The 18635-nt window shown below is 31.6% G+C and overlaps 2 protein-coding genes and 2 long non-coding RNA genes across 4 annotated transcripts; 1 reads left to right on the top strand and 3 right to left on the bottom strand.

The window, feature by feature from the left end:
* The first annotated feature begins 552 nt into the window (after window positions 1–552).
* On the top strand, window positions 553–2260 carry LOC102616032 (transcription factor MYB106-like). The gene is made up of 3 exons (XM_006483630.2): window positions 553–760; window positions 873–1002; window positions 1333–2260. The coding sequence occupies exons 1-3, from the start codon at window positions 628–630 to the stop codon at window positions 2171–2173; spliced, it is 1104 nt and encodes a 367-aa protein (XP_006483693.1). The 5' UTR covers window positions 553–627; the 3' UTR covers window positions 2174–2260.
* A 6934-nt stretch (window positions 2261–9194) lies between these two features.
* Window positions 9195–10904, bottom strand: LOC107177598 (uncharacterized). The gene is made up of 3 exons (XR_001508604.3): window positions 10394–10904; window positions 10118–10238; window positions 9195–9392 (listed from the first exon to the last, which is right to left on the bottom strand). It is a non-coding gene; the product is annotated as an uncharacterized LOC107177598 (long non-coding RNA).
* Window positions 10905–11199: 295 nt separating this feature from the next.
* On the bottom strand, window positions 11200–12264 carry LOC127901814 (uncharacterized). The gene is made up of 2 exons (XR_008054162.1): window positions 11847–12264; window positions 11200–11471 (listed from the first exon to the last, which is right to left on the bottom strand). It is a non-coding gene; the product is annotated as an uncharacterized LOC127901814 (long non-coding RNA).
* A 542-nt stretch (window positions 12265–12806) lies between these two features.
* On the bottom strand, window positions 12807–14852 carry LOC102607171 (mitochondrial uncoupling protein 3). Its single transcript, XM_006483056.3, has 2 exons — window positions 14324–14852; window positions 12807–13588 (listed from the first exon to the last, which is right to left on the bottom strand). Exons 1-2 carry the CDS (start codon window positions 14708–14710, stop codon window positions 13052–13054), a joined length of 924 nt encoding a protein of 307 aa, XP_006483119.1. The 5' UTR covers window positions 14711–14852; the 3' UTR covers window positions 12807–13051.
* Between the last annotated feature and the right edge of the window lie 3783 nt (window positions 14853–18635).

Raw genomic sequence — 18635 nt, 5'->3', positions numbered from 1 at the left:
AAGTAAAATAATAACAACTAATTTTTATTTTACTTTTAAGGCTAATTTGATAAATTCACATTTTTTTTTCATTAATACATTCAAGAATATTTTTTGCAATGATATTATTGTAAAAGCAAAGATAAAGTAAGGGTAAAATTATAATATAATTACTAACAAAGATGTTTTAATGTATTTTTCAAAATATAAGAACTAAATATGTACGGGCTACACAAACTTTTACTTTTATCAAAATATTGAACTTGTAAAATCTTATAATATATTTAGATGACTTTAGGGAATCGGTTTAGTAAAAATACTAATTTTCAAGCGTTTTGACTTACAAAAACAAACAGCTCAGTGCTAATAATCAGAAGTAAATATAAATTGATTAAATTTCCCAAGTGGGTAGCAAGAGTAACGGCGCGTTGGTTCATGAAACTTTGGTACGTAGGAGGTAGGACCTCATCATATTTATCACCACCGATAAGTAATGACCAATCAAAATAAATCTTGCTCTATATATAGCTAGGGCTACTCTCTCGTTTAATTATTAAAAAGTCGTCGTTCTGATCTTACTTCTTTAATTCCAGTGCTCTCTCTAGAACCATTCGTTGCATAATTTTTACATATTTTGACTCGGGAAAAATGGGGAGGTCTCCATGTTGTGAGAAGGTGGGTTTGAAGAAAGGGCCATGGACTCCTGAAGAGGACCAGAAACTCTTGGCTTTCATTGAACAACATGGCCATGGAAGCTGGCGAGCCTTGCCTGCAAAAGCTGGTGATATGATTAGCTTTCATAACGAAGAATATTTGTCATTATACCTTGCGATTATTTTTACTCATTTTTTTTTTCCTTTGGGGGGTGGTGTTGGGGGTGTTTGCACTTGCAGGGCTTCAGAGATGGGGAAAGAGCTGTAGATTGAGGTGGATAAATTACCTAAGACCTGATATCAAGAGAGGAAAGTTCAGTTTGCAGGAAGAACAAACCATAATTCAACTTCACGCTCTTCTCGGAAACAGGTCAACTTAATTTTTGATCTCTTTTAATTAACATATAAGAATTGTAAATGTTGCTTTTTTCTTGCTTTCTAGAGCTAGCTTCTTAACAAATGAAAAATAATTAAAGAAATATTAATGCTAAGCAAGTGATAGAGCTAATGACTAGGGGTACATGTCCGAAGGGTGCTTCAAGTACGTACACTTTAATTAATTTCTGGTTTTGCTAGCTCGGTTATTCCTAGCTAGACTGATTTGATTTGTCATTATATTATTTTTGCACTTATAATTTAGCAGCATTATGGACATTAATTTAAATTGCTAATATATAATCAAATGAATGTCATTGATCAGGTGGTCGGCAATAGCAGCTCACTTGCCAAAACGAACTGATAATGAGATCAAGAACTACTGGAACACACATCTTAAGAAAAGACTGACAAAGATGGGTATTGATCCTGTGACCCATAAGCCCAAAACCAACCCTCTTGGCCAGCCTAAGGACACCGCTAATCTTAGCCACATGGCTCAGTGGGAGAGCGCTCGGCTCGAAGCTGAAGCAAGACTTGTCAGAGAATCAAAACTAGTTTCTAAACCTCCTCCTGCTAATCATCCTCACGATCATCAGCTTGGCCTTGGCTCCAGCAAAGCCGCCGCTCCGGCGGGTAGACCCCAGTGCCTTGACGTGCTGAAAGCTTGGCAAGGGGTAGTTTCCGGGATGTTTGGGGCAGCCTGCAGGGACAATAATCTTGAGTCTCCAACATCAACTTTGAACTTCAACGAACATGTATTACTAAGTGGACCACCAGCCGTTGGATTATTTAGTGACAACTTAGTGGGAAATTCAATTCCATGCTTTGAGAAATCGGGCCAAATAATTGAAGGAACGAAGGACAATTTGGACAATTCATCAATGCCGATAGGGTTGCATGAAATGACTTACGCTACGGATGGTTCTGTTGCCACATGGTTTCAAGATTCGTTTAGGACAGCTGAGAATATTATGGAGGGCTTATCATCGGATCTGATGATTTGTGATTCTGTTGATAACGATCACAATTCGTCAATAATTATTAATGCAGCAGAGAGCTCTACTGGAAATGTTGGCGGCAACTTTGATCAAGAGAACAAGAATTTTTGGAACGGTCTGATGAATCTGGTTAGCGCTTCAACGACTTGGTCGCCAGTGTTTTAGAAGTACCGTTGAAAAATCGTTCAAGAGTAGGTAGGTATTGTCAGTTAGTAGACTAATTATAAGAATCTTCGTTCATGCTGGTGTAACGGGCAACTTTGGAATAAAAAATTTTCCCAATTTTTAAGCATCAACCAATCACCAAAAGTTGTTGGTATCCGTTTTAGGGATTTAGATTTGTGCTTACCTTTTTATAGGATTGTGACTGAGAAATTTTCTAAAATTACACGTACTTGTCCATTCATTTTAAGTCTTTAGGTTAAAAGCTTATCAACGGTCAAGATCTATTAATGGATTAAATGATATTAATCTTTAAATAATAATATAGCTACAAACTCTTATACAAATTTATTTTGTACAAACTGATATGACATGATAAAATTAAATTTTTTTCTCTTTCAATTTTTTTTAATTCTTTCTTGCCCCATCAAATTTATCTTTCTCTTAGTTTTTACTATGATACCATCAATTTTGCCTAATATTATCATTTAGAATTTATACTATTGAGATTTGACTAAAAAAATTCTAATACATTTAAAGTGGCACAGAAACTTTTATTTTTTATTTTTACATGATGGGTATTGACACTTTTATTTTGTTTAGATTACAATAGGGCTCAATTTGTTAATTTTTAAACAATTTTATTTGTTAAATGCAATATTTAATTCATGTATCATGATAAATTTTGATAATGGAAGGAGATGAGGGAGAGAGAGTAAGGTCAATAATATTATATTTTTACAATAAAATTTTTAATTCAAAAAATTGTGTAGTGTAAAATTTAGTAGGTTCAAATAACCTCACCCTTAAATTAATTATCAGACTTATGTAGAAATAAATAAAATTAGTTAATTTAATTTGTGTATTAAAATTTTTTATATCTTTACTTTTCAACCCTTTTTTTTTTGGTCGATATTTCAATACTAGGAATTGATTGTGGCATTAAAAATTTACAAGAAACTTAAATGGTAAAAACACCTTTTACTAGCAAGAGACTAAAAGTATCGCTCTCCCTGTGATTATAAAGAAAATTTAGCGATGATATGGTCAATTAATGTAAGCCTACAAAAATAAGACCAATGACATGCATATACAATTTTCAACAAATAAGGTAAAAGATAAATATTATAACTATTCTTTTTTCTTTTTTTTTTTTTTTGGATGTAGAAAGTCTAATTTAATGGCAATCAAAGAGCATACTTATAAGAATAGTTTTATTAAAAAAAAAAAGATAAAATAAAAAAGTATATAAAAAAAAATAGCATACCTTCTATACGAAGTGAAGTTGTGTTCTCACGTATCGTGGATCCAATCGGAAAGTATCCAAAATATGCATGCAAAAAATATAAAGAATTGAAGGTGAAGGGACATCTATGAAAAATGATATTTGACCAGCAATAAAATATTATTATGATAAAGAAGATAGTTCTGTAACATAAATAATGCTGTATTTTGTGTGCTATAATGATAATGAAGTTATAAACAGTATCGCATTTTTTTTTATTTTGATGGTGTTAAAATATTAATATTCTACACACACACACACAACCACGTTACAATCAGGAGCATTCTGCTGGTGCTGGAGGCTGTAAAATAAAACGGCAACGTCAAATAATTAGTGAAAACAACAGTTGCTGCCATCCTCTGTGGTCCTCTGATGGAAACATCAATCATCCAATTGAACGACTAAAAGCGGCACCACGGCTGTGCACCCAGCCATTCGATCTTTCATTATAATTAAATCTAATGATTAGATACAATTATAATATGATACTGTAGTTGCACCATAATTGAATTCCCAATTAAATGATTAATTGATAAAGCCTGTCCGGTCTAGAAGTTCAATTAATTGATATGGACCTCATCGTGTCAGTTGCTTCTCTCTCATCTGTCTGTTCCCATTCAATGCAAGCTCCGGGCCTCCGGCCGAATCAAAGAAACCCAACGACCCAGCTAGCTAGCTGGAAGAATGCTGGATTGTGCTGCCGCCACAAATATTGAAGCTAACACACGGTATATTTACATATATTTTTGCTAGGCAAATTCTAAGTTATAATAATTGTAATATATATTTTTTACGTGAATTACATAAATTATAGATCTTATAATTTTATGTGGTTTACATGAGGGATGTATGTTATAATTATTATAATTTAGAGGCTCTTTTTTTGCTAACCTATTACCTATTGTGAATTGTAAATATATGTATATATTGATTTTGGGTCATTCTATCTTATATGCATGTAAGATACATTTCTCTCATATAAATAGTGAACTTGAAGGACCCTTGTAATTATTATATATTATTATTATAGGGTGATGTGGAGTGGAATTGAAACTCTAGTTCTCAAATAAAGTGAGTTAGGTTTGTTTGTTTTTGTCTTGAGAGTTCATTTTTCCTTGGTTTCTTTTTTTTTTCTTTTCTTTTCCCTGATCTTGTTTCAGGAATCAGTATCAGATCTATCTGTTGTTTCGCTGTAACTATTTTAGAATTAAAAGTAAATCTTTGCTTAATATAATTTTAAAACTCAAACAAATCTAAAAAAAAACAGATAAAAAAAGAGAGAGAGAATAATTAATTAAATTTAAATTTCAACGCAAATAGATATAGATCAAGGACTTTATGAGTAATTTTTTTGAAAAAAAAAATATGGGAATTAATTGAATAGGGGTGGGGCTATTTTACATCCACTAAATTCATTTCTACATGGCTCTTTTAAAAAATTTAATAATTATTAAATTAAAATTTTAAAATCTCAAAATTGCTTGTTAGTTTGTTTCCTTCTGTATCTCACAGTGTTTATTCTCTCTTTACATCACTTCTTGCAAATTAAAAACTCGCAGTTTCACTCTCTTTGGTCATGGATTCTTTTTCTTCTTAAATTCCACAACATCTTCTTTGTGGCATTTGTTCATTTCATTTTCAAATTGGTACAAATATTTTATAAATTTACACAAATTTATAGGAAAATAAAAAAACTTTTACTTTCATGGTTACTTAAAAAGTTTTTTTATAATCGTTTTGAATGTGTTTCGTTTCTCAAAATTGAAGAAAGAGTAGTCATTAGTATCAATAATGATAAAGCTACAAATAATTTTATACAAACCGATATGGTATAAAGAGATTAGCTTAAAAGTGATAATAATTATGCTGAGTAATGATACAACCACAAATTCTTGTACAAACTTATCTTGTACAAACTGATGTGGCATTAATTCATTGGTTGAATGGAAATATAAAATAATAAAAACAAATCATGTGGGCCAAGAGATATTTAATTCAATCAATGAATTAACGCCACATCAGTTTGTACAAAATAAGTTTGTACAAGAGTTTGTGGCTATATCATTACTCAATTATGCTTTCCAATTATGTGTACCTATGGTGATTTTACTTTTATGCAATCAATTTTTTATGTCACATTAATTTATACACATTTTTTGTACAAGGTGATTATTCCTCTATTATTATTAAGCCCCTGGACCCTGGTTGAAGAGCTTTTGCATGCAGCAGTGAGGCAGATGATTTGTTGGGTCTGACAAATCATGATCTTAAATTTCTAACCGAAGCTTGCAAACCCCTTCGACCCAAAGAGCCCTAGTTCTGAAGCTGCCGGTGAGCCACTAAACCTTGATCTGATGTCAATTGTAGCTTATAGCAAAATTGATTTTGATTATTTTAAAAATAAAAATTAATAGTATAATAAATATGATTTTTAAATAATAATTTTGATAAAAGAATACATATATTATAAATTCTTCATTATATGAGCACGAGATAAAATTCATCAAGCATTTATACCACAAAGTCACAAACAAGTGTTTATCAAACATCTAATGTTGTTGCTTATATTATCAGATATGGTCTAACTGTTTCTATTATAGTAGCGGTATACATCTCACATTTTTTTAAAAAAAAATTATCTAAAATAATGTAACATTCATCAATTAAATGATAAAATAATATAATTAATTCATTTAAATTTTATAAAAAAAATTACTTACTATTCAATAAATGACATACCTTCTAAGATTATATTTGTAATAAAAAAATTTAAAATATTTATCATTACTCTTCTACTTGCGTCTCCAACTAGAATCTAGATCCAGAATGAATGCCATGAGAATGCAACTATTAAAAAAAAAAAAAATCAAAGATCGTACTTGAATCAGTTTACAAATTGGAGTGGTCTTAAATGTTAGTGAAATCTAGACTACTTATATGATATACTCTATTGTTCGAAAAATTCAACAAAACTAGAGCCTACTTTACTGGCTGGCTAACTAACCAAGTGAGGTTACAGCTGCCCCCAAGAGTGTGGTCGGGTTGGTTGCAGTGCACCTGTATCCTCTACAAAAATTTGGGTTTGATTCTTGGAAGTGGTAAGGGGGGTAAAAATTGTATTTGGGCTTACCCAACCCCCTTACCTTTAAAAAAAAAGTGAGGGTATAGTTTACTTAATATGTAGAATTAATCACTCTCCCCTGTATTGGAAAATTGTTTGCTCAACTGTTGACTTTAGTTCTCTGAACAAAATTTATAACATATACTGATATACTTGTCCGGCTAAAGATTATGAATTACTACAATGCATATATGGTGCATTTATCTATTATTAATCAGAATTTACTAGAATTGAAACGCACTAGAATAAAAATAAGTTAGAATCGAAATTGGGAATGAAAATTAGAATTATTTATTTATTTTAACTATAGGAATCGGAATCACAATGAACTGTATTGCCATTGATGTATTTACTTTATCTTAAAATTAGAATAGATTGTTGCAAGTTATTAAATTGACCTTAGTTGACTATTGTCATTATTTATTATAATAATTGTGATTATTATTATTATTATAGTAAATTGATAATTATTTTTAATAATAATAATAATTTGGTAATAGTAATAATAAGGGAGCTGCTAAGGTACAACCCTCTCACAAAATTAAGAAGTGGGTTATACTAAGACCCACTGCTGGAGAGATGATTGTACCTTACGCTTAACGTAAGGTAGGCAAACCCTAATAATAATACTTATATGAAAGTCGGACCATAAATTTTTCTTACAGATTTTCACGGAACTTATTTGCTGAAAAGTTGTCAGACACGGGGTCGTGGGGTTACCCAAAGTAGCTAAGTTACAAACTATATACAGGGTAGTACTCTAAAGTAGAGGGTATGCAATTATGGCAAAGCTCACGTTACATATAATGTAACAAACAACCAATGAATATAGGTTATTGATTTTGATATTCCTTAAATTCAATGGATAAAAATAATTTTAACATAAAATAAAGTACATGTGAAATAGATATTTACAGAAAATTTTATTTCTAATTATATGTTTACTTATTTTTTCAAATAAGTCCTCATTGATTTTTTATAATTAAATGATTTTTTCATCCGTCTTTTCTACATTTATTTTTAAAACTTTATAAAGTTTTTACAACATTTTTGTAAAGATTTAAATGATTATTATATTCATAAAGATCCACAAATTTTGAATATATTTTTGCACTTACATTTATAATTTCTTGTCTCTCTTGAGACATAAACTAAATTTTTTTCGAACACACACACACACACACATTCAATCTATTTTCCTTCTTAAATACATATCATCAATGCCATCACACAGATTTTGTAATCTAAATTTAGTATGATGAATTATAAGAGATATTATATGTAGTATCATGAATTATAAGAGATATTATATGTAATAAATATCTTATAAATCTAATGAATTATTAGAAAGATGGTACAATGAATAAATTACCAAAACCTCTAATAAAAATATTCCAATTCTTTGATCTTATCAATAATTCAAACATGTGGAGAAATAATCAATTAAATTGAATGTCACTATATTTATTAAATAAATTAGAAAATCTAAATTTATCTATAAATGATATAGAAATGGTAAACAAAATATTAGAAATTAATAATTTCAATGAAGGAATACAAAATAAATTAAAAAGTTAAGAGATCAAGTGATCAACTAAGTAAAGAATTTAATAAAGTTAAACAATTCATAAAAGACTTCAACATTAAAAATCATGATATATTAAACCAAGAGATTATTAATATAATGAATAAAAACTCAATAGATATTAAATTAAACAAGTTAAAGGTTCAATTAAATAAAATAGAAAAAATTGTTGAGCAGTTTGATACTAACTTTGCTATAAATATAAATGAAGAACTTCAAAAAAATTGAAATATTGCAGCTTGGGTGTAAACAACCTGGGGTATAATGTAAAACATTAAAACTTATTGACCTTTTTAATAATTATTATATTTTCTGAGGGTTTAAAAATTTATAACTGTACCATACAGCTAATGTAACATAAGCTTTGCCTGCAATTATAGGTGAGCTTTCTAATTATATTAAAATCAAGAATGAGATAAAAAAATAAAAAAAATTAGATTTCATCATGTGCTGTATTAAAATTTATGTTTTTTTTAATTATTTCTTAAATTAGGAGTTCACTTAATATATATATATATATATATATATATATATATATATATAATTTATTGTGATTTATATATCTATATATTGTTTAATTTGCTTTATTAAATTTCTCTCTAGAACTTTAGATGAACTTCATAAATGAGGTAAAAAAATACATGATATATCACCAATTTGTAATTTAGGAGAGAGAAACCTTCTCTATAATTCATTTCAATCACCACTGAATGATTATCAGTTTTAAAAATTGATAATTGATTTGGGTACGATTTTTCATTCACATGGCATCCAATTCAACACGAAGAGAGAAAAAAAGTGGGTTTGGGGGGGGGGGGGGGGGGGGGAATTAAGTGGAAGCAAATTTAATTTCAAACTGATTTAAGATATGTTTAATATTAATGTTAGATAGTTATAATTTAAAAGATACAGTACTAAAATATTTAATAAATATTAACTATTGTAACTTATAAAATAAGTTGAGTTGATCTATATTTGTGTGATAAAAAATCTATAATATTTTTATTATTTTTGTCAAAATTATAATTTAAAAATCTGATTTATTATACACTATCAACTTTTATTTTATAATTAATAATTTTTTATAACACCTTAATACCAAATATGATCTGAGTCGCATGAAAATGGACAATTAAAATTCCTGCTCTATAGTAATTTTCATATGGCCCTTGCCTGCTGTGGTGGCCTGGTGGGTGCTGGCGCTGGGCTCGTTGCTCTCATGAACACTTTCCTGTTGAATCAAATAGACTTCTTAAAGGGAAATTTACAAAAATAGATTCTTAACTAACCATATTGAAAATGCTACATTTTATTTCTCATTTCTACTATGGTTGTTTGTCACATGTGATATAAATTAATAAGATGCATTTGGTATATTGATATCAAAAGGATTGATCATTATGAGTGAAGATAGCTACCATATTACATGTACAGCTCAATTATAGTACTCAATTGTACTTATTTATGTGAATCATTGACAAGAAATTGATATTTCAATAATATTTCTTTTTAATACTTGCTTTGCTTTTCTGATGGTAGCATCATTCAGAAACTCAAAAGGCCATTCTCCTTCAAACTTTCAAGAGTGCCTTTAAGACTCACCTCACATGGTATTAAGTTGAACATGCCCGAACTTTTTCTTTTTCTTTAGAAACCTGGTATATTTGCTCGTCCTTGGCATCTCAGGAATCTGCTAACAGCAAATTTACCCAGAAAAAAAAAAAAAAAAAAAAAAAAAAAAAAACTTCAAAATATTCTTTTATGATTTGATGCAGCATGCATAAGTTGATCCCAAGTTCCTAATTATACTAGAACAAATTGTGAGAGCCATCGGGTATATTTTTGAGATTGGACTTTTCTGTCTTTTAATTTGCGAGTATTGTGAGACGAAATCATAACTGTCAGGTATAAGTGGGCGCGTGATTGACGAACTGTCAAATAAAAAAAAGTGTTTACCAAAAACGTTTTGGACAGAATGCTAATAGAAGTCCCATCAGTGACTCGTTTCTGTATTATACAGTTTTCATTTCCAGCTTCAGAAGTCAATATGGCAGTGGCATCAGCTCTTTCAATGTTCCTACCAATTAGAGAATCACTTCTATTACTTAAGATTTCTTGGGATATTTCTTATTTGGACAGAATTAGCTTGCCATGTTAACATTGAGATCAAAGAACTTGCAAAATTTACATCAAAGGGAAGTTCAGTGAAATGAAAATGCTACTGAAACATACTTCTCTAGAAGGTGCAAAGCAGGGTAATGTTGGTGCAAAAATCTTCAAAACCTGAGAAAGGTGTATAACTTTTCCAGCTACCAAGTATCTACCATTAGCTGTTGAAACCTCGAGAGCTTGATTATGCGTATGCTATATCTCTAACATCAACAAATCTACAAAGGCCGGCATACTTTAGATTTCCCGCATTTCCAATACCTCCAAAACTTAATTAGCATTATTTGTCAGAAGTTAGACATTGATTCTTGTTATTCTCAACATATGGTTGCTAGTTATTACTGTTTATGAGATTCAGTATCAGCTTCACATATAAGTTAAGGTTTGGCTGTAGAAAAGTACCAAATGTAAATCCTAGATGTATCTTAACCAAGTCAATGCCACTCTCTTTTGCAAACCTCCAAGCTTCCTGTTCAGCTAAGGCCTTCGAAAGTGTGTACCAGTTCTGGAAGGAAATCAGAGAAATTATAATATATATTGTAGAAGACAATAATTTTATGAAATTAGAAGATTTACAACTTCGACCCCCTACATATGTCTGGATTTGAAACCCAAGTCGCATTGAATACCACGTGAGGGGTTAGAGGAGTTCCATTGTATGCGATTGCAACCATTGAAGAGGTTACAACTACTCTCTTGATAGAAAGATCTTTTGCGCACGATCTAAGAACATTAACTGTTCCCATCACTGCAGGATCAATTACTTCTGCCTAAAAAGATTATGGGGAAAGAATGTAGAAACAGATGATTTCAAGCCGGTTCTATCAAGCTATGCTACAAAAATTGTCATCACATTGCACGCACACACATACAAATGGCTTATGTAAGATTCTTGAAGTAATGAAAAAGATTGGCTGAATCTGCTGAATCAGAATCATGCAATGCATCAAAATCAAAACAGATCAACCTGTGGATCATTTGGATGAAAAAATAACAGCAGATGCTGTAAGGAAAACACCTTCACATCCATCAACTTAAAAATCAAAAGATCATTCTTCCAATAAGTTTGTCGCCTTGAGTATATGAATCCTTTCTTTAGCTCCGGCAAGTGCTTGTAAATGTTCTATCATTGAAGGATCGTCTGCAGAGTACAGTAAATTGAATAACGGTTCAACAATTGCAATGCCTAAAATTTTTTAAGATTAAAGAGCCTGAATGCTGAAAGATCTAATTCTGCTGGCACTTTCATATTCAAAACCACAGCTTCTCTTGATTTTGCTTACTGTTGGTTCAATTTTTCTATCCAAAGATTCAATTTTGGCCAGGAATTAAAGTGATACACTAATTATTATTACTACACAAGTGGAGGAAAAAGCAACAAAATCATATGTAGCGATAAAATAATCAAAACAACTACTAAACCCAGAACTAAATCATGAAGAAGATACAACTTTTTAACACCATAACAGTTATCAAAATTAGGAAAAACTGAAGCGAGAGAGAGAGAGGCACTAACTTGGGTAAAGAATAACAGCCTTAACAGTATAACCTCTTCGCAGTAACAGCTTCACCAGTCATTAATCTATGAAACTTGAAGCTCCTGTTTCACACAGCATCTTCCCTTCTCCAATCTCCAGTATTCATTCTCTCTTTGCTAATGATTTGTGCTGGGTCAGGTTTTGAGCTTGAGCTCTCAATTGTTGATCCATTTTGTCGCTTACTATTTTACTAAAAGAAACTACGTACGTCCATGTGTATGATGCCGAGGGAATATTTATTTTTCTCTCACAAATAGCATTTTTCATTGTTTATCACCAATAGGGTGCAACAACGATGTTCACAATAATTTCATTGTTTGATTGATGCATATTTAGGCTTATTGGGTGTAATTCTTAGGTTGAATATCAATTACTCCTGAGAACGAAAATATGCTTCAGTTATATATTATCTTTTCAATAAGTTCAGAAATGACTATAACAGTCCTACTGTTCTAGGAATTAGGGAGTAATAAAAAGTATCGATTTAAATATTTGTATCAGTCTAAATCTCATCAACCAATAATTCCACTCCGCATGCAGTGGAGGATATTTGATTCTAACCCAATAGTAGGAAAAAATCGTCCACAAAATTGTAGAAGCGACATTTATTTTAAAACCTATTTTTATGTGAGAGACTTTGATATATAACATGACAGGCTACAGTCTTGAAGTTAAAAAATTGTTCCTTTTTTTTGGGAAAATATCCTAGTCCTTTTTCGATCAACAAATATTTGAACTTCCATCCTGAGATAACATTTCACATTCATAATTAATAGTCATGTATCAACAAGTTAGTGGAGACGGCGGAATGAACCAGGACTAAGTAAAGCCATATCTAAGTAAAGCTTCGTCTGTTGTTTTTCCGGCCCCAGCGGAGATTACACGGTCGATTTCCCAGTCTCCCGCACTGCTCAAGTCGACCAGATCATTAAAAAAAGTTGTAGAAGCGACATTTTCTTTTCATTCATAAATGAAATCCACACCAAAGATTATTTATCACATAATTCTTGCATTGCTCTATTTCACGATAACTTGATCATCACCAAAGGTTACATAAATTTTGAATCAGTCCAACAAAAGTATGAAACTGGTGGAGATGACCTTAAAACCTGTGTGAAGACTAGAAAAGGCCTGTCGACTATTTTTTGAAGGGAACAGGCATTGTGAACAAGAAGCAGAATATTCAGAAGGAAGAGAGCTCTGCAATTTGCCGAAACTTTTCATACGAGACCCAGAAGACGAATTGCCACGGACCAAGTCTTGCCCAGGTCGGAAAGAAACCCTTCCACAGTGCTTTCAACCCTTCAGTTCTAACGGTCTTCACCAGACAATCATATGAATTTATATACGTTATCTTGTCTTCCTTGCCAGCGCTCATCATTCTAGTCTTCACCACATCGGCTGGACAGCTCAAAGCAGTTGCAGAGAGACCTGACATAATAGATGCTAAAGTGTGGGCAAAAATGTTGTCACCAGCTATCTGATTTTGGATAACAAAACATTTTGCATGATCATAACAAGCCAACTCTCCCATGTTCACTAAAAATGCTCTTTGGACATTTGGGAAAACTCCTTTCCAAAGTCCCCCAATGCCTTCTGTCTGAATGATCTTTTTGAAAGCATCAAATGGCCCTGAGTATCTCGGTTGGAGACCCTTGCTCGCCATACGACCATCCGCTTGCATTCTCACCTTAACAAGATCAGCAGGGCTTGCCACTACCTGTGCCACTAAGATCGAAAGAAATACTGTTTGTTACAAATATACAGTACTAGATAGTGAAAGGAAAGATAACTAGCACAACAACCAGCACATTTATTAGAATACTATGCACAATTCAAATTACCCAACAAGTCATGGATTACTAAATGATAAGAGTAATCGGCAGATTCTCAAAGGCATCTAAATTTCAGGGTCATCCTAATATTAAAACTACTGGATTTCAGCAACCACTATATATCCTCGACGAAACCAACACAGAACATTAGGAATCAATTTATACTTGCCAAAGCAAACATAGAGCAAACATTAGGAATCAATTTATACTTGCCAGAGCAAACAAAGTGGTGAGTCAGTGTGTTGGGGTGGAATTCATGAAGAGTTAAAACAAGAAAACAAACCCAAGCATACAACAAGGCCATACAAGACAACAGGTAAAACAAAGGCACTACAACCAACAATCTTTGTTCCAACGGATCAATTCATCTAATTCCTTTTGAATGACAAGAATTAGAAACAAAGTATATGTTATATTAACCCGCCATTTAAACCTGAGCCGGCCTATCACTTGTAAATTGTAGACATCATATGTCCCTAAATGATACTACATTTACACAATAAAACAATTTGTGCGATAAAGAAGAATAGTTCATGCTGAAGCAAATCAAAATCAGCTTGAAATTGAATGCATAATACAAATTTAATTGATAAACCCAAAAGAAAAGAAATTGATAGTACCTGGGCAATGACGCCAGAGATTCCACCAACAAGGGCTTTAGTAGGGAGGGAAAAGGAGCCACCAGTAATGTTATCGCCAACTAAAAGATTTCTCAAATTCTCGTAACCAACGATTCTAATGGGAGTGTAAAGGAGGTGTCTTATAATGGCAGGAGAAAGGCCTTTATAGAGGCTGAGAGGACCCTGATGGCGTACGATTTCCGATGCGACCCGCAACGCGTTGGTGGGTCGAGCCAGTGAGTCCGACTCGCCGTGCAACTGCAGCCTCGTCTTGGTTAAGTCTATTGGGAATGTTGTAGTCTCCGCAATCATAGCAGAAATCGAACTCAGTAAGATCTTCGTCTCAGTTTGCTCCCCTCCATCTCCAGGCCTTTCCCCTTGCTTCATCCTTCACGGGCACACCCGTCTACCGAGAACGTTGCCGGTCAAAGTGAAACTGAAACGAACCGGAAGAGAGGGGGGGAAACGAAAAAGCAAATTTTATATGCCGTCGTTTGCCTCGTCAATATACCTGCCTATCGGACCGAACTTGGATGATAACGGGTCAGTCTTTGAAGCCCACTTTTAAATCAATTTAATACTTTCTATCTTATAAAATTGTGAAAATTAAAAGAAAAAATTTGTTACTTTTTGTTAATGTATTTTGATCATTCAAAAGAAAAAAAAATCATTTTAAACATTTTATTTCCTGAAAAAAAAAAAGTTCTGTTTTGAGATATATCTATCCACTCTTTGATAAAAAAAAAAAATGTACGTTTCATATTATGAAATTTAAGAAGTGATTTGCAACACGCAAACAATAATGTAAACTGTAAAGTACGTAAAATGCGGTGGAATTGAAAGGAGAATAGCATCAGCGACCCCGCAAGCTAATAACCTTCATTTACAATAAATTGGGGGCACTTAGTTCGTAATCAATAACTTTCAGAATTTGTTCTTCGATCAATCAGAAATGAGCCGCGTACCAAAAGAAGCAAATCATGCACATTCTCTCACATTTTTTTACGTCAATTTTCGACAAGCCCCTTTACCTTCAATTCTTTATATTATTTGCATGCTTTCTTTGGATACTTTCCAATTGGATCCACAACACGTTCGTGACACGACTTTTACTCTGTATACTGTATAGGACGTTTCTTATTCCTTCATACTCTTTATTTTATCTGTTTATTAAATAAAAATTATCCTTATAAATATGCTTTGTGGTTATCATTAAATTGGACCTTCTGCATTAGAAAATAAGTAATAGTTATAATATTTATCTCTCAGCTTACTTGTTGAAAAGATATGAATCTTGAAAGCAAATCACTTGGTGAGGATATTGTTTGGCTGATAGTGTAAAATACACATACAATCCATGATGCTTTGAAAGAGCTGTATTGATATTAGTTAGTGGTACATAATTTTGTATCTATGATACTCTATATTCACCCAAGAGTATAAGAAATCTACTTAATTTAAAAGATATTCGTTGTAATGATTTTTATATTGAGATAATAAATAAGAATAATGTAGAATATCTTTGCACTACATCTTATGTCTTTGGTCAGAAATTAATATTAGAAAAGCTTACAACTTTCTTATCTAACTTGTATTATATAACAATTAAATCAAGAAACAGGTATACAATCATAAAACAAATGTTATGTGATTCAAAAGCTTTTATACTTCCGCATGACTAACTTGTAATGCTGGATCAATAATGATGTGTAGGATTGTTGAAAATTCTCATGGATACCTATTGAAGAGTTTAAAAATTCTATTATTCAATGAGAATAATTACTTGTTCACAAAGTAAATTGGGGGTTAGACCATTACCTAATAAGTTCAGTTTTGAATCACCGTCATTCTTGCAAAGAATTCAAGGAGATATTTGTGGACCTATTCACCCACAAAGTAGTCGATTTCGTTATTTTATAGTTTTGATTGATGTATCTGCTCGATGGCCTCATGTTTCCTTATTATATACATGTAATGTTGCATTTGCTAGATTGATTATTTAATTACCAAGTTACGTGTATAATTTGTAAATTATCTAATCAAAACCGTACAACTAGATAATACTAATGAGTTTGTTTATAAAACTTTAGATGACTATTGTATGTTGGTTGGGACCGATATAGAGCATTTAGTACGTACGTTTATATTTAGAATGGATTAGTAAAATTACTCATTAGACATCTGTAGATAATTTCTTTATTATTACACTATCAATTACCTATTGCTACCCAAGACATGTAATTCTGCATTAATCCTCCTTATGCATACCTATTGCAATTGGTATTGGGACATCAACCTAATATATCACATTAACACACCTTTGGTTGTTGTGTATAAGTGTTGGTTGTACCACCGCAGTGTACTAAGATGGGACCCTAATGTCATTTGAAAATTTATATAAGTTTGACTTACCATCAATTATCAAATATCTGAGTCAGTGACTGATGATTTGTTTATTGCATTTTTTATGGGTTATTATTTTGATGAGACAAGTTTTCCTTTATTGAGAGAAAGAAAAATGCTCTAAGTTTCGATATGATCCTTAATAAAAAGTGGTTGATATGTCTCATCTAAATCCATGCACCTCTTATAATGAAAACGAAGTACAAAGGGTAGTTCATTTGAAGCATATAACAACCCAATTGCTGAATGAATTTACAAATATGACAAAAATAACCAATTCATCTATATCGATTATTAATATCCCTTGGCCGGACCACTTTCCTAAAGAATAAGTTATTGAAAGTGCAGTTGAAGAATTGTCCATTACACACCTGAAGCATGGTAGACCGCTTGGTTGAAAAGATATTATTCCACAAAAAAGAAAAATAAAAGACCAAGTTCTTGTTGTATATGATCAAAATGAAAATGAACAAATCACTATAAAATAGCCAATGATTTGTGAAGAGACAAAAGACCTTGATAAATTATAACATCAAGATGAGCTACAAACTTTAAAGAGGCAAATGAATCCATAAATAATGAAGTTTCTGTTGATTTTAATTAAAGTAATATTTTGAAACGGTGCCTAGTCTTTAGTTGAAGCACAGAGCATGAAAATCATCTTGAAGAGGTATATGCCTAAGAAATGGCTCAAAGTAGGGAGAAAAAAAATTCTATAAACTTTGTGCACAAAACATAGATGTGGAATTGTAAAGAGATTTCATCAATGATTTGTTTACATACACAGTAACTACTGATATTATAAATGGTTAAAATATGCAATATATCAATAAATGTATATTGAGACTCGATTAAGTTGAAAGAAGCAATCAAGGCATACTTGACTTCTTTAGCCAAACATAATATATTTGGACCTGTAGCCCAAACACTAGAGGGTGTTAAACCTATTAAGTACAAATGGATATTTTTATAAAAACAAAATAAAAAGAGGTCTATAAGATATAAAGCACGACCAATAGCACAATAGTTCTCGCATAGACTTAGTATTGATTACTAGGAGACATATACTCTTTTTATCTGTGCAGTTACATTTTAATTTTTAATTAATTTAGTAGTATTTAAAGGCTTGAAATGTACCTCATGGATGTGGTTGCAACTTATTTATATGGGTCACTTGATATTAATATCTATATGAAAAATCTTAAAGGATTTAAAATGCAAAAGCTTGTTAATCACCACATCATACTTTATATCCGATAAAGCTATAGAGATCCTTGTAAAGATTAAACAATCTAGACGTATGTGGTATAATTGTCTTAGTGAATACTTGATAAAGGAACACTATGTTAATGATCCTATCTATTCATGTGTTTTTATAAAGCAAATAGAATTTGGCCTTGCTATGTTAATGTTGATGATATAAAGTTGATTTGAACTTTAAAAGAGCTCCAAAAGACTGGTATCTACTTGAAAAAAAAATGAAATAAATGCAGAAAACTAGGTATTGTCTCAAGTAGCAGATCGAGCACAAATCTAATGGGATCTTTATCCATGAATCACTTTATACTGAGAAAAATTTGAAATGTTACCATATGGACAAATATTATCCATTAAATACCTAATAGTAGTCTAGTCTTTTGATCCTAAAAAATATTCATTCCATCCTAAGGAGGTTGATGAATAAATACTTGGTCTTGAGATACTATATATAAATACAATTGGCACTCTGACATATTTAGCTTAAGACACTAGACTGAATATAGTATTGAACCAACCAAAAGATATTGGAATGATATTAAACATATTTTTCGTCATCTTCGAAGAACAATTGATTTGAGATTATTTTATTATAATGAACTAACAAAAATTCCAAAGTCTTATTGGTTAGGCTGATGCAAGTTGTTTTGTC

Source organism: Citrus sinensis, chromosome 4 (assembly GCF_022201045.2).
Source record: "Citrus sinensis cultivar Valencia sweet orange chromosome 4, DVS_A1.0, whole genome shotgun sequence".
Classification (NCBI taxonomy): domain Eukaryota; kingdom Viridiplantae; phylum Streptophyta; class Magnoliopsida; order Sapindales; family Rutaceae; genus Citrus; species Citrus sinensis.
Note: the sequence above shows the minus strand (reverse complement) of the source record. Positions and strands in the feature narration are given on the sequence as shown.